This window comes from Oncorhynchus tshawytscha, linkage group LG08 (assembly GCF_018296145.1).
Source record: "Oncorhynchus tshawytscha isolate Ot180627B linkage group LG08, Otsh_v2.0, whole genome shotgun sequence".
In the NCBI taxonomy this organism is placed as follows: Eukaryota; Metazoa; Chordata; class Actinopteri; order Salmoniformes; family Salmonidae; genus Oncorhynchus; species Oncorhynchus tshawytscha.
In genome coordinates, this window is record NC_056436.1 from 397,501 (window position 1) to 412,760 (window position 15,260).

At 47.6% G+C, this 15,260-nt stretch overlaps 1 protein-coding gene across 6 annotated transcripts in view; it reads right to left on the reverse strand.

The window, feature by feature from the left end:
* fgfr3 (fibroblast growth factor receptor 3) overlaps positions 1 to 15,260 on the reverse strand; it is a 276,573-nt gene that overhangs the window by 13,248 nt on the left and 248,065 nt on the right. For all 6 annotated transcript variants that reach the window (XM_042325043.1, XM_042325042.1, XM_042325041.1 and 3 more), the window contains 3 exons: positions 13,662 to 13,852; positions 13,276 to 13,398; positions 12,193 to 12,263 (listed from right to left, as the gene is read on the reverse strand). In XM_042325043.1, coding sequence (XP_042180977.1) covers positions 12,193 to 12,263; positions 13,276 to 13,398; positions 13,662 to 13,852 — 385 coding nt within the window. The remainder of the gene's footprint in view (positions 1 to 12,192; positions 12,264 to 13,275; positions 13,399 to 13,661; positions 13,853 to 15,260) is intronic.

Sequence of the window (15,260 nt, forward strand, 5' to 3'; positions counted from 1 at the left end):
GGGGTAATACTGTAACCCAGACCTACTACTGTATACAGGGCTAATACTATAACCCAGACCTACTACTGTATACAGGGCTAATACTATAACCCAGACCTACTACTGTATACAGGGCTAGTACTGTAACCCAGACCTACTACTGTATACAGGGCTAATACTGTAACCCAGACCTACTACTGTATACAGGGGTAATACTATAACCCAGACCTACTACTGTATACAGGGCTAATACTATAACCCAGACCTACTACTGTATACAGGGCTAGTACTGTAACCCAGACCTACTACTGTATACAGGGCTAATACTATAACCCAGACCTACTACTGTATACAGGGGTAATACTATAACCCAGACCTACTACTGTATACAGGGCTAGTACTGTAACCCAGACCTACTACTGTATACAGGGCTAATACTATAACCCAGACCTACTACTGTATACAGGGCTAATACTGTAACCCAGACCTACTACTGTATACAGGGCTAATACTATAACCCAGACCTACTACTGTATACAGGGCTAATACTGTAACCCAGACCTACTACTGTATACAGGGCTAATACTATAACCCAGACCTACTACTGTATACAGGGCTAATACTATAACCCAGACCTACTACTGTATACAGGGCTAATACTATAACCCAGACCTACTACTGTATACAGGGCTAATACTATAACCCAGACCTACAGGGACACATTGTTTCCAAGTCTACACTTTTAGAAAAAAAAGTTACTATGTAGAACCTAAAAGGAAGAAGAAGATAAGGTGCCTGAACTGAATGACTAGCAGCACTTTGAGAGGCTAGTTAAGGATCACCTCCACCTTACCCAGAAGCCCTAGACCCACTACAATTTGCATACCGCTCCAACAGATCCATGGACGACGCCATGGCATTCCACGCCGCCCTATCCCTCCTGGAGAAGAGGAACACCTACGTGAGAATGCTGTTCCATTGACTACAGCTCATTGACAACAACAGAGTGCCCTCCAAGTGCATCAGTAACCTCAGGGTCCTGGCTCTGAACACATCTCTGTGCAACTGGGTCCTAGACTTCCTGATGGGCCAACCTCAGATGGGGAAGGTAGGCAACAACACCTCCTCCACACTGATCTACTCAAACAGCCCGCTCCTGTAAACCTTGTATATAGCCATGTTATTTTGACTCTTTATTTTGATTCATTATTCACTATGTCACTATTTCATTTGTATTCATTTTGTTATCTTTAACTCTGCATTGTTGGAAAAGTAAGTAAGCATTTCACTGTTAGTCTACACCTGTTGTTAACCAAGCATGTGACAAATAACATTTGATTTGATTTAAGTATGTGGACATGCAAGTCTCCAACTCAATCTTCAAGTTTGCTGACAACACAACAGTGGTAGGCTTGATTACCAACAACGATGAGACGGCCTACAGGGAGGAGGTGAGAGACCTGGCAGAGTGGTGCCAGGAAAATAACCTCTCTCTCAATGTCAACAAAATGAAGGAGCTGAACGTGGACTACAGTAGACAACAGAGAAAGCACGCCCCCATCCACATCAACAAGGCTGCAGTGGAGGGGTCAAAAGTTTAAAGTTCCTTGGCTTCCATCTCCAGGACATCAGACTGTTAAACAGTCACCACCAGCTGGCCTCTGGTCAGTACCCTGTCCTGAACCTTAGTCACTGTTACTAGCCATCTACCGCCCAATACCCTGCTCTGAACCTTAGTCACTGTTACTACCCGGCTACCGCCCAGTACCCTGCCCTGAACCTTAGTCACTGTTACTAGCCGGCAACCACACTGTACTCTACCCTGAACCTTAGTCACTGTTACTAGCCGGCTACCACCCTGTACTCTACCCTGCACCTTAGAGACTGTTACTAGCCGGCTACCACCCTGTACTCTACCCTGCACCTTAGAGACTGTTACTAGCCGGCTACCACCCTGTACTCTACCCTGCACCTTAGGGACTGTTACTAGCCGGCTACCACCCTGTACTCTACCCTGAACCTTACTCACTGTTACTAGCCGGCTACCACCCTGTACTCTACCCTGAACCTTAGTCACTGTTACTAGCCGGCTACCGCACAGTACCCTGCCCTTGCCCTTAGTCAATGTTACTAGCCGGCTACCACCCAGTACCCTGCCCTGAACCTTAGTCACTGTTACTAGCCTGCTATCACCATGTACCCTGCCCTGAACCTTAGTCACTGTTACTAGCCGGCTACCACCCTGTACTCTACCCTGAACCTTAGTCACTGTTACTAGCCGGCTACCACCCTGTACTCTACCCTGCACCTTAGGGACTGTTACTAGCCGGCTACCACCCTGTACTCTACCCTGAACCATAGAGACTGTTACTAGCCGGCTACCACCCAGTACCCTGCCCTGAACCTTAGTCACTTCTACTAGCCGGGTACCACCCTGTACTCTACCCTGAACCTTAATCACTGTTACTAGCCGGCTACCACCCTGTACTCTACCCTGAACCATAGAGACTGTTACTAGCCGGCTACCACCCAGTACTCTACCCTGAACCGTAGAGACTGTTACTAGCCGGCTACAACCCTGTACTCTACCCTGAACCGTAGAGACTGTTACTAGCCGGCTACCACCCTGTACTCTACCCTGAACCGTAGAGACTGTTACTAGCCGGCTACAACCCTGTACTCTACCCTGAACCGTAGAGACTGTTACTAGCCGGCTACAACCCTGTACTCTACCCTGAACCGTAGAGACTGTTACTAGCCGGCTACCACCCTGTACTCTACCCTGAACCGTAGAGACTGTTACTAGCCGGCTACCACCCTGTACTCTACCCTGAACCTTAGAGACTGTTACTAGCCGGCTACAACCCTGTACTCTACCCTGAACCGTAGAGACTGTTACTAGCCGGCTACCACCCAGTACTCTACCCTGAACCTTAGAGACTGTTACTAGCCGGCTACCACCCTGTACTCTACCCTGAACCTTAGCGACTGTTACTAGCTGGCTACCAGCCTGTACTCTACCCTGAACCTTAGAGACTGTTACTAGCCGGCTACCACCCAGTACCCTACCCTGAACCTTAGAGACTGTTACTAGCTGGCTACCACCCTGTACTCTACCCTGAACCTTAGAGACTGTTACTAGCTGGCTACCACCCTGTACTCTACCCTGAACCTTAGAGACTGTTACTAGCTGGCTACCACCCTGTACTCTACCCTGAACCTTAGAGACTGCTGCCCTGTGTACATAGAGTTATTGAACAGTAGTCACTTTATATGTACAGTACCAGTCAAACGTTTGGAAACACCGATTCATTCCAGGGTTTTTCTTTATTTTTACTATTTTTTACATTGTAGAATAATAGTGAAAACATTAAAACTATGAAATAACACATTTGGAATCTTGTAATAACCAAAGAAGTGCTAAACAGATCAAAATATATTTTATATTTGAGATTCTTCAAAGTAGCCATCCTTTGCCTTGATGACAGCTTTGCACACTCTCTCAACCAGCTTCACCTGGTTTTCCAACAATCTGGAAGGAGTTCCCACATATGCTGATCACTTCTTTTCCTTCACTCTGTGGTCAAACTCATCCCAAACCATCTCAATTGGGTTGAGGTAGGGTGATTGAGGAGGCCAGGTCATCTGATGCAGCACTCCATCACTCTCCTTCTTGGTCAAATAGCCCTTACACAGCCTGGAGGTGTGCTGGGTTATTGTCCTGTTGAAAAACAAATGATAGTCCCACTAAGCGCAAACCAGACAGGATGGCGTATTGCTGCAGAATGATGTGGTAGCCATGCTGGTTAAGTGTACCTTGAATTTTAAATAAATCACTGACAGTGTCACCAGCAAAGCACCATCACACCACCTCCTCCATGCTTCACGGTGGGAACCACACATGCAGAGATCATCTCAAATCAAATCAAATCAAATTTTATTTGTCACATACACATGGTTAGCAGATGTTAATGCGAGTGTAGCGAAATGCTTGTGCATCTAGTTCCGACAATGCAGTAATAACCAACAAGTAATCTAACTAACAATTCCAAAACTACTGTCTTATACACAGTGTAAGGGGATAAAGAATATGTACATAAGGATATATGAATGAGTGATGGTACAGAGCAGCATAGGCAAGATACAGTAGATGATATCGAGTACAGTATATACATATGAGATGAGTATATAAACTAAGTGGCATTGTTAAAGTGGCTAGTGATACATGTATTACAAAAGGATGCAGTCGATGATATAGAGTACAGTGTGTATGTATGCATATGAGATGAATAATGTAGGGTAAGTAACATTATATAAGGTAGCATTGTTTAAAGTGGCTAGTGATATATTTACATCATTTCCCATCAATTCCCATGATTAAAGTGGCTGGAGTAGAGTCAGTGTCAGTGTCAGTGTGTTGGCAGCAGCCACTCAATGTTAGTGGTGGCTGTTTAACAGTCTGATGGCCTTGAGATAGAAGCTGTTTTTCAGTCTCTCGGTCCCAGCTTTGATGCACCTGTACTGACCTCGCCTTCTGGATGATAGCGGGGTGAACAGGCAGTGGCTCGGGTGGTTGATGTCCTTGATGATCTTTATGGCCTTCCTGTAACATCGGGTGGTGTAGGTGTCCTGGAGGGCAGGTAGTTTGCCCCCGGTGATGCGTTGTGCAGACCTCACTACCCTCTGGAGAGCCTTACGGTTGAGGGCGGAGCAGTTGCCGTACCAGGCGGTGATACAGACCGCCAGGATGCTCTCGATTGTGCATCTGTAGAAGTTTGTGAGTGCTTTTGGTGACAAGCCGAATTTCTTCAGCCTCCTGAGGTTGAAGAGGCGCTGCTGCGCCTTCTTCACGATGCTGTCTGTGTGAGTGGACCAATTCAGTTTGTCTGTGATGTGTATGCCGAGGAACTTCAAACTTGCTACCCTCTCCACTACTGTTCCATCGATGTGGATAGGGGGGTGTTCCCTCTGCTGTTTCCTGAAGTCCACAATCATCTCCTTAGTTTTGTTGACGTTGAGTGTGAGGTTATTTTCCTGACACCACACTCCGAGGGCCCTCACCTCCTCCCTGTAGGCCGTCTCGTCGTTCTTGGTAATCAAGCCTACCACTGTTGTGTCGTCCGCAAACTTGATGATTGAGTTGGAGGCGTGCGTGGCCACGCAGTCGTGGGTGAACAGGGAGTACAGGAGAGGGCTCAGAACGCACCCTTGTGGGGCCCCAGTGTTGAGGATCAGCGGGGAGTAGATGTTGTTGCCTACCCTCACCACCTGGGGGCGGCCCGTCAGGAAGTCCAGTACCCAGTTGCACAGGGCGGGGTCGAGACCCAGGGTCTCGAGCTTGATGACGAGCTTGGAGGGTGCTATGGTGTTGAATGCCGAGCTGTAGTCGATGAACAGCATTCTCACATAGGTATTCCTCTTGTCCAGATGGGTTAGGGCAGTGTGCAGTGTGGTTGAGATTGCATCGTCTGTGGACCTATTTGGGCGGTAAGCAAATTGGAGTGGGTCTAGGGTGTCAGGTAGGGTGGAGGTGATATGGTCCTTGACTAGTCTCTCAAAGCACTTCATGATGACGGATGTGAGTGCTACGGGCGGTAGTCGTTTAGCTCAGTTACCTTAGCTTTCTTGGGAACAGGAACAATGGTGGCCCTCTTGAAGCATGTGGGAACAGCAGACTGGTATAGGGATTGATTGAATATGTCCGTAAACACACCGGCCAGCTGGTCTGCGCATGCTCTGAGGGCGCGGCTGGGGATGCCGTCTGGGCCTGCAGCCTTGCGAGGGTTAACACGTTTAAATGTCTTACTCACCTCGGCTGCAGTGAAGGAGAGACCGCATGTTTTCATTGCAGGCCGTGTCAGTGGCACTGTATTGTCCTCAAAGTTATTTAGTCTGCCTGGGAGCAAGACATCCTGGTCCGTGACTGGGCTGGATTTCTTCCTGTAGTCCGTGATTGACTGTAGACCCTGCCACATGCCTCTTGTGTCTGAGCCGTTGAATTGAGATTCTACTTTGTCTCTGTACTGACGCTTAGCTTGTTTGATAGCCTTGCGGAGGGAATAGCTACACTGTTTGTATTCGGTCATGTTACCAGACACCTTGCCCTGATTAAAAGCAGTGGTTCGCGCTTTCAGTTTCACACGAATGCTGCCATCAATCCACGGTTTCTGGTTAGGGAATGTTTTAATCGTTGCTATGGGAACGACATCTTCAACGCACGTTCTAATGAACTCGCACACCGAATCAGCGTATTCGTCAATATTGTTATCTGACGCAATACGAAACATGTCCCAGTCCACGTGATGGAAGCAGTCTTGGAGTGTGGAGTCAGCTTGGTCGGACCAGCGTTGGACAGACCTCAGCGTGGGAGCCTCTTGTTTTAGTTTCTGTCTGTAGGCAGGGATCAACAAAATGGAGTCGTGGTCAGCTTTTCCGAAAGGGGGCGGGGCAGGGCCTTATATGCGTCGCGGAAGTTAGAGTAACAATGATCCAAGGTCTTTCCACCCCTGGTTGCGCAATCGATATGCTGATAAAATTTAGGGAGTCTTGTTTTCAGATTAGCCTTGTTAAAATCCCCAGCTACAATGAATGCAGCCTCCGGATAAATCGTTTCCAGTTTGCAGAGAGTTAAATAAAGTTTGTTCAGAGCCATCGATGTGTCTGCTTGGGGGGATATATACGGCTGTGATTATAATCGAAGAGAATTCTCTTGGTAGATAATGCGGTCTACATTTGATTGTGAGGAATTCTAAATCAGGTGAACAGAAGGATTTGAGTTACTGTATGTTTCTTTCATCACACCATGTCACGTTAGCCATAAGGCATACGCCCCCGCCCCTCTTCTTACCAGAAAGATGTTTGTTTCTGTCGGCGCGATGCGTGGAGAAACCCGTTGACTGCACCGCCTCGGATAGCGTCTCTCCAGTGAGCCATGTTTCCGTGAAGCAAAGAACGTTACAGTCTCTGATGTCCCTCTGGAATGCTACCCTTGCTCGGATTTCATCAACCTTGTTGTCAAGAGACTGGACATTTGCAAGAAGAATGCTTGGGAGTGGTGCACGGTGTGCCCGTCTCCGGAGTCTGACCACAAGACCGCCTCGTTTCCCTCTTTTTCTGAGTCATTTTTTTGGGTCGCTGCTGGAATCCACTCCGTTGTCCTGTTTGTAAGGCAGAACACAGGATCCGCGTCGCGAAAAACATATTCTTGGTCGTACTGATCTGTTCACCTACGTCTCAAAAAGATAGTGTTGGAACAAAAAAAACTCAAATTTGGACAGATTTCCACCGGTCCCTTGCTCGTGTTTCTTAGCCCAAGCAAGTCTCTTCTTATTCATGGTGTCCTTTAGTCTTTGTAGCAATTTGACCACTAAGGCCTGATTCACAAAGTCTCCTCTGAATAGTTGATGTTGAGATGTGTCTGTTACTTGAACTCTGTGAAGCATTTATTTGGGCTGCAATCTGAGGTGCAGTTAACTCTAATGACCTTATCCTTTGCAGCAGAGGTAACTCTGGGTCTTCCTTTCCTGTGGCACGAAGTACCAGTGACTCACTCAATACGGAAGTGGTCAGATGACACGGATGCTACGTTAGACATTTTTGCTAGCACAGACTTGAATATGTTCCGGGATTCATCCAATGGCATTGAGGAGTTTACCACCTCAGCCTACTAGACAAGCTAAATGTATTTTATGCTTGCTTTGAGGCAAGCAACACCGAAGCATGCATGAGCGCACCAGCTGTTCCGGACGACTGTGTGATGACGCTCTCCATAGCCGATGTGAGCAAGACCTTTAAACAGGACAACATTCACAAAGCCGCATGGGGCCATGCGGATTACCAGGAAGTGTACTCAAAGCATTTGTGGACCAACTGGCAAGTGTCTTCACTACTGTAATACCTTCATGTTTCAAACAGACCACCATAGTCCCTGTGCCCAAGAAAGTGAAGGTAACCTGCCTAAATGAAGGCTTTCAAAAGGCTGGTCATGGCTCACATCAACACCATCATGCCGGAAACCCAAGACCCACTCCAATTCGCATACTGCCCCAACAGATCCACAGATGATGCAATTTATATTGCACACCACATTGCCCTTTCCCACCTGGACTAAAGGAACACCTACGTGAGAATGCTATTCATTGACTAAAGCTCAGCGTTCAACACCATAGGTCCCACAAAGCTCATCGCTATGCTAAGGACACTGGGACTAAACACCTCCCTCTGCAACTGAATCCTGGACTTCCTGACGGGCCGCCCCCTTGTGATAAGGCTAAGCAACAACACATCTGCCACGCTGATCCTCAACATTGGTGCCCCTCAGGGGTGTGTACTTAGACCCCTCCTGTACTTCCTGTTCACCCACGACTGCGTGGCCAAACATGACTCCAACACCATCATTAAGTTTGCTGACGACACAACAGTGGTAGGCCTGATCACCGACAACAATGAGGCAGCCTATAGGGAGGAGGTCAGAGAACTGTCAGTGTGGTGCCAGGACAACAACCTCTCCCTCAATGTGAGCAAGACATAGGAGCTGATCGTGTGCTACAGGAAAAGGCGGGCCCCCATTGACATCGACAGGGCTGTAGTGGACGAACTATCATCGTCTAAACAAACCAAAACAATCGTGAAGAGGCCACGACAAAATCTTTTCCCCCTCAGGAGACTGAAAAGACTTGACGGTCCTTCTTATCATTCGAACATGCTGATCATTTATGAACATTTGAACATCTTGGCCATGTTCTGTTATAATCTCCATCCGGCACAGCCAGAAGAGGACTGGCCACCCCACATATGCTCTCTCTAATTCTCTCCTTTTTTCTCTCTCTCGGAGGACCTGAGCCCTAGGACCATGCCCCAGGACTACCTGACATGATGACTCCTTGCTGTCCCCAGTCCATCTGACCGTGCTGCTGCTCCAGTTTCAACTGTTCTGCCTTATTATTATACGACCATGATGGTCATTTATGAACATTTGAACATCTTGGCCATGTTCTGTTATAATCTCCACCCGGCACAGCCAGAAGAGGACTGGCCACCCCACATAGCCTGGTTCCTCTCTAGGTTTCTTCCTAGGTTTTGGCCTTTCTAGGGAGTTTTTCCTAGCCACCGTGCTTCTACACCTGCATTGCTTGCTGTTTGGGGTTTTAGGCTGGGTTTCTGTACAGCACTTTGAGATATCAGCTGATGTACGAAGGGCTATATAAATAAATTTGATTTGATTTGACATGGGTCCCCAGATCCTCAAAAGGTTCTACGGCAGCACCGTCGAGAACATCCTGACCGGTTGCATCAACTGCTCGGCATCTGACCGTAAGGCGCTACAGAGGGTAGTGTGCACAGCCCAGTACATCAACTGCTCGGCATCTGACCGTAAGGCGCTACAGAGGGTAGTGTGCACAGCCCAGTACATCAACTGCTCGGCATCTGACCGTAAGGCGCTACAGAGGGTAGTGTGCACAGCCCAGTACATCAACTGCTCGGCATCTGACCGTAAGGCGCTACAGAGGGTAGTGTGCACAGCCCAGTACATCAACTGCTCGGCATCTGACCGTAAGGCGCTACAGAGGGTAGTGTGCACAGCCCAGTACATCAACTGCTCGGCGGTGTCAGGGAAAAGCCCATAAAATCGTCATAGATTCAGTCACCCAAGTCAAAGACTGTTTTCTCTGCTACCGCACGGCATGCTGTAACGGAGCGCCAAGTCTAGGACCAAAAGGCTCCTTAACAGCTTCTACCCCCAAGCCATAACACTGCTGAACAATTAATCTAATGGCACCCCCCCATCCCTTCCAATTGTTTTGTACACTGCTACTACTCACTGTTTATCTATGCATTGTCACTTCACCCCTACCTCCATGTACAAATGACCTCAACTAACCTGTATCCCCGCACACTGACTCGGTACCGGTACCCCTGTATATAGCCGCCACATTGACTCTGTACTGGTACCCCCTGTATATAGCCTCCACATTGACTCTGTACCGTAACACCCTGTATATAGCCTCCACATTGACTCTGTACCATACCCCCCTGTATATAGCCTCCACACTGACTCGTTACCGGTTCCCCCTGTATATAGCCTCCACATTGACTCTGTACCGGTACTCCCTGTATATAGCCTCCACATTGACTCTGTAACGTATCACCCTGTATATAGCCTCCACATTGACTCTGTACCGTAACACACTGTATATAGCCTCCACATTGACTCTGTACCATAACACCCTGTATATAGCCTCCACATTGACTCTGTACCGTAACACCCTGTATATAGCCTCCACATTGACTCTGTACCGTAACACCCTGTATATAGCCTCCACATTGACTCTGTACCATAACACCCTGTAAATAGCCTCTACATTGACTCTGTACCGGTACCCCCTGTATATAGCCTCCACATTGAATCTGTACCGGTACCCCCTGTATATAGCCTCCACATTGACTCTGTAACGGTACCCCCTGTATATAGTCTCCACATTGACTCTGTACCGGTGCCCCCTGTATATAGCCTCCACATTGACTCTGTACTGGTACCCCTGTATATAGCCTCCACATTGACTCTGTACCGTAACACCCTGTATATAGCCTCCACATTGACTCTGTACCGTACGCCCCTGTATATAGCCTCAACACTGACTCGTTACCGGTTCCCCCTGTATATAGCCTCCACATTGACTCTGTACCGTAACACACTGTATATAGCCTCCACATTGACTCTGTACCGTAACACCCTGTATATAGCCTCCACATTGACTCTGTACCGTAACACACTGTATATAGCCTCCACATTGACTCTGTACCGTAACACCCTGTATATAGCCTCCACATTGACTCTGTACCGTAACACCCTGTATATAGCCTCCACATTGACTCTGTACCATAACACCCTGTAAATAGCCTCTACATTGACTCTGTACCGGTACCCCCTGTATATAGCCTCCACATTGAATCTGTACCGGTACCCCTGTATATAGCCTCCACATTGACTCTGTAACGGTACCCCCTGTATATAGTCTCCACATTGACTCTGTACCGGTGCCCCCTGTATATAGCCTCCACATTGACTCTGTACTGGTACCCCCTGTATATAGCCTCCACATTGACTCTGTACCGTAACACCCTGTATATAGCCTCCACATTGACTCTGTACCGTACGCCCCTGTATATAGCCTCAACACTGACTCGTTACCGGTTCCCCCTGTATATAGCCTCCACATTGACTCTGTACCGTAACACACTGTATATAGCCTCCACATTGACTCTGTACCGTAACACCCTGTATATAGCCTCCACATTGACTCTGTACCGTAACACACTGTATATAGCCTCCACATTGACTCTGTACCGTAACACCCTGTATATAGCCTCCACATTGACTCTGTACCGTAACACCCTGTATATAGCCTCCACATTGACTCTGTACCGTAACACCCTGTATATAGCCTCCACATTGACTCTGTACCGGTACCCCCTGTATATAGCCTCCACATTGACTCTGTACCGGTGCCCCCTGTCTATAGCCTCCACATTGACTCTGTACCGGTACCCCCTGTATATAGTCTCGTTAACAGGACTGAGACAGGACTGATACAACAGGACTGATACAGCAGGACTGATACAGCAGGACTGATACAGCAGGACTGATACAACAGGACTGATACAACAGGACTGAGACAACAGGACTGAGACAACAGGACTGAGACAACAGGACTGATACAGCAGGACTGAGACAACATGACTGATACAACAGGACTGATACAACAGGACTGATACAACAGGACTGATACAGCAGGACTGATACAGCAGGACTGAGACAACAGGACTGATACAACAGGACTGAGACAACAGGACTGAGACAACAGGACTGAGACAACAGGACTGATACAGCAGGACTGAGACAACATGACTGATACAACAGGACTGATACAACAGGACTGATACAACAGGACTGATACAGCAGGACTGATACAGCAGGACTGATACAGCAGGACTGAGACAACAGGACTGGGACAACAGGACTGAGACAACAGGACTGAGACAACAGGACTGAGACAACAGGACTGAGACAACAGGACTGAGATATATCAATGTGGTTTTGATGGTAATTGAGGCTAATTCACAAAGTCATGATATTACAACACATTCCTTCTGTCCTGCATATCTCTCTACATGGGCAGACCGGAGGCATGCTGTGTGGCTGTGTCAACTTACACATCGCTCTGGTGCGTGTAGACGCGGTCGAACAGAGCCTCTGGAGCCATCCATTTCACGGGTAGACGACCCTGCAACAACACACAGACAACAGAACAGCTGTCTCAGCACAACGGATCAAAACACCCATAACAGATATACCCCACCCCCACCAATCACTGTCTTACCCATAACAGATATACCCACCCCCACCAATCACTGTCTTACCCATAACAGATATACCCCACCCCCCACCAATCACTTTCTTACCCATAACAGATATACCCCAACCCCACCAATCACTGTCTTACCCATAACAGATATACCCCACCCCCACCAATCACCATCTTACCCATAACAGATATACCCCACCCCCACCAATCACTGTCTTACCCATAACTGATATACCCCACCCCCCACCAATCACTGTCTTACCCATAACAGATATACCCCACCCCCACCAATCACTGTCTTATCCACAATAGATATACCCCACCCCCACCAATCACTGTCTTACCCATAACAGATATATCCCCACCAATCACTGTCTTACCCATAACAGATATACCCCACCCCCCACCAATCACTGTCTTACCCATAACATATATACCCCCACCAATCACTGTCTTACCCATACCAGATATACCCCACCCCCACCAATCACTGGTTTACCCATAACAGATATACCACACCTCCCCCACACCCCCAATCACTGTTTTACCCATAACAGATCCCCCCAATCACTGTCTTACCCATAACATATATTGTATACCCCCCAATCACTGTTTTACCCATAACAGATATGCCACACCTCCCCCACCCCCCACCAATCACTGTTTTACCCATAACAGATATGCCACACCTCCCCCACACCACCCACCAATCACTGTTTTACCCATAACAGATATGCCACACCTCCCCCACACCCCCACCAATCACTGTTTTACCACACCTCCCCCACACCCCCAATCACTGTTTTACCCATAACAGATATGCCACACCTCCCCCCACACCTCCCACCAATCACTGTTTTACTCATAACAGATATGCCACACCTCTCCAATCACTGTCTGCTGGGGGGGGGTGTGGTATGTTATTACTCACATTAGTAGTCTTCTTGTAGTAGTCTATGTTGTGCACATCTCTGGCCAGACCGAAGTCTGCAATCTTCATCACGTTCTCCTCGGTTACCAGGACGTTCCTGGCTGCCAGATCTCTATGGATACACTGAGGAAGAGGAACAATAAGTCTGGCTAAATACACTGGACTGTATTATACCATATTGTAGCATATAGACCATATATAATCCTAACCAGGGCTGCAAAATTCCGGTAGCTTTCCAAAAATGCCAAGGTTTTCCAGAAATCCCAGTTGGAACAATCCCGGAATCACAGGGAATCCAGAAACTCCACCCAGGATTTCTAGAAACCCTGAGAATTTTTGGAAAGTAAAGATTTTTGCAACCCTACTTTGTCCAGTATGCCACCAACCTTCTGTGAGGCCAGGTACTCCATGCCACGCGCCACCTGGTAGGCACAGGACACCAGGTCTTTAAAGGTGAGCTGCTCGTCAGGGATCTTACAGGTGTCGAAGGAGTAGTCCGTCCCCGGGGGCCGACGGGCTCTCAGGTACTCCCTCAGGTTCCCTTTGGAAGCGTACTCCACCAACACGTACAGGGGACCTGGGGAATATATATTCTGTATTTATACTTTATACCTAAACCCTTTTCAGTGGTGTAAAATACTTAAGCAAAAATACTTTAAAGTACTACTTCAGTAGTTTTTTTGTGTATCTGTACTTTACTTAACTATTTATATTTTTGACAACTTTTACTTTTACTTCACTATATTCCTAAAGAAGATAATGTACGTTTAGCTCCATACATTTTCACTGACACCCAAAAGTACTTGTTACAGTTTGAATGCTTAGCAGGAAAATTGTCCAATTCACACACTTATCAAGAGAACATGTACATTTCGGTGTTCCTCAAGGTTCCGTTTTAGGACCACTATTGTTTTCACTATATATTTTACCTCTTGGGGATGTCATTCGAAAACATAATGTTAATTTTCCCTGCTATGCGGATGATACACAGCTAGCTGTACATTTCAATGAAACATGGTGAAGCGGGCCTCCCGGTGGTGCAGTGGTTAAGGGCGCTGTACTGCAGCGCCAGCTGTGCCATCAGAGTCCCTGGGTTTGCGCCCAGGCTCTGTCGTAACCGGCCGCGACCGGGAGGTCCGTGGGGTGACGCACAATTGGCCTAGCGTCGTCCGGGTTAGGGAGGGCTTGGTCGGTAGGGATGTCCTTGTCTCATCGCGCACCAGCGACTCCTGTGGCGGGCCGGGCGCAGTGCGTGTTAACCAAGGTTGCCAGGTGCACGGTGTACCCTCCGACACATTGGTGCGGCTGGCTTCCGGGTTGGATGCGCGCTGTGTTAAGAAGCAGTACGGCTGGTTGGGTTGTGTATCGGAGGACGCATGACTTTCAACCTTCGTCTCTCCCGTACGGGAGTTGTAGCGATGAGACAAGATAGTAGCTACTACAACAATTGGATACCACGAAATTGGGGAGAAAAAGGGGTAAAAATAAAAAAGAAACATGGTGAAGCCCCAAACTTGCCCTCGGTTGAAGCCTGTGTTTCAGACATAAGGAAGTGGATGGCTACAAACGTTCTACTTTTAAACTCGGACAAAACAGAGATGCTTGTTCTAGGTCCCTCTGACAATTAATCTTCAGTCATCTCAAATAAAACTGTGAAGGATCGGGCGTTACTCTGGACCCTGATGTCTCTTTTGACGAACATATCAAGACTGTTTCAAGGACAGCTTTTTTCCATCTATGTAACATTGCAAAAATCAGAAACTTCCTGTCCAAAAATGATGCAGAAAAAATAAATCCATGCTTTTGTTACTTCTAGGTTAGACTACTGCAATGCTCTACTTTCCGGCTACCAGGATAAAGCACTAAATAAACTTCAGTTAGTGCTAAATACGGCTGCTAGAATCCTGAATAGAACCAAAAAATGTGATCATATTACTGGCTTCCTGTTAAGGCAAGGGCTGATTTCAAGGTTTTACTGCTAACCT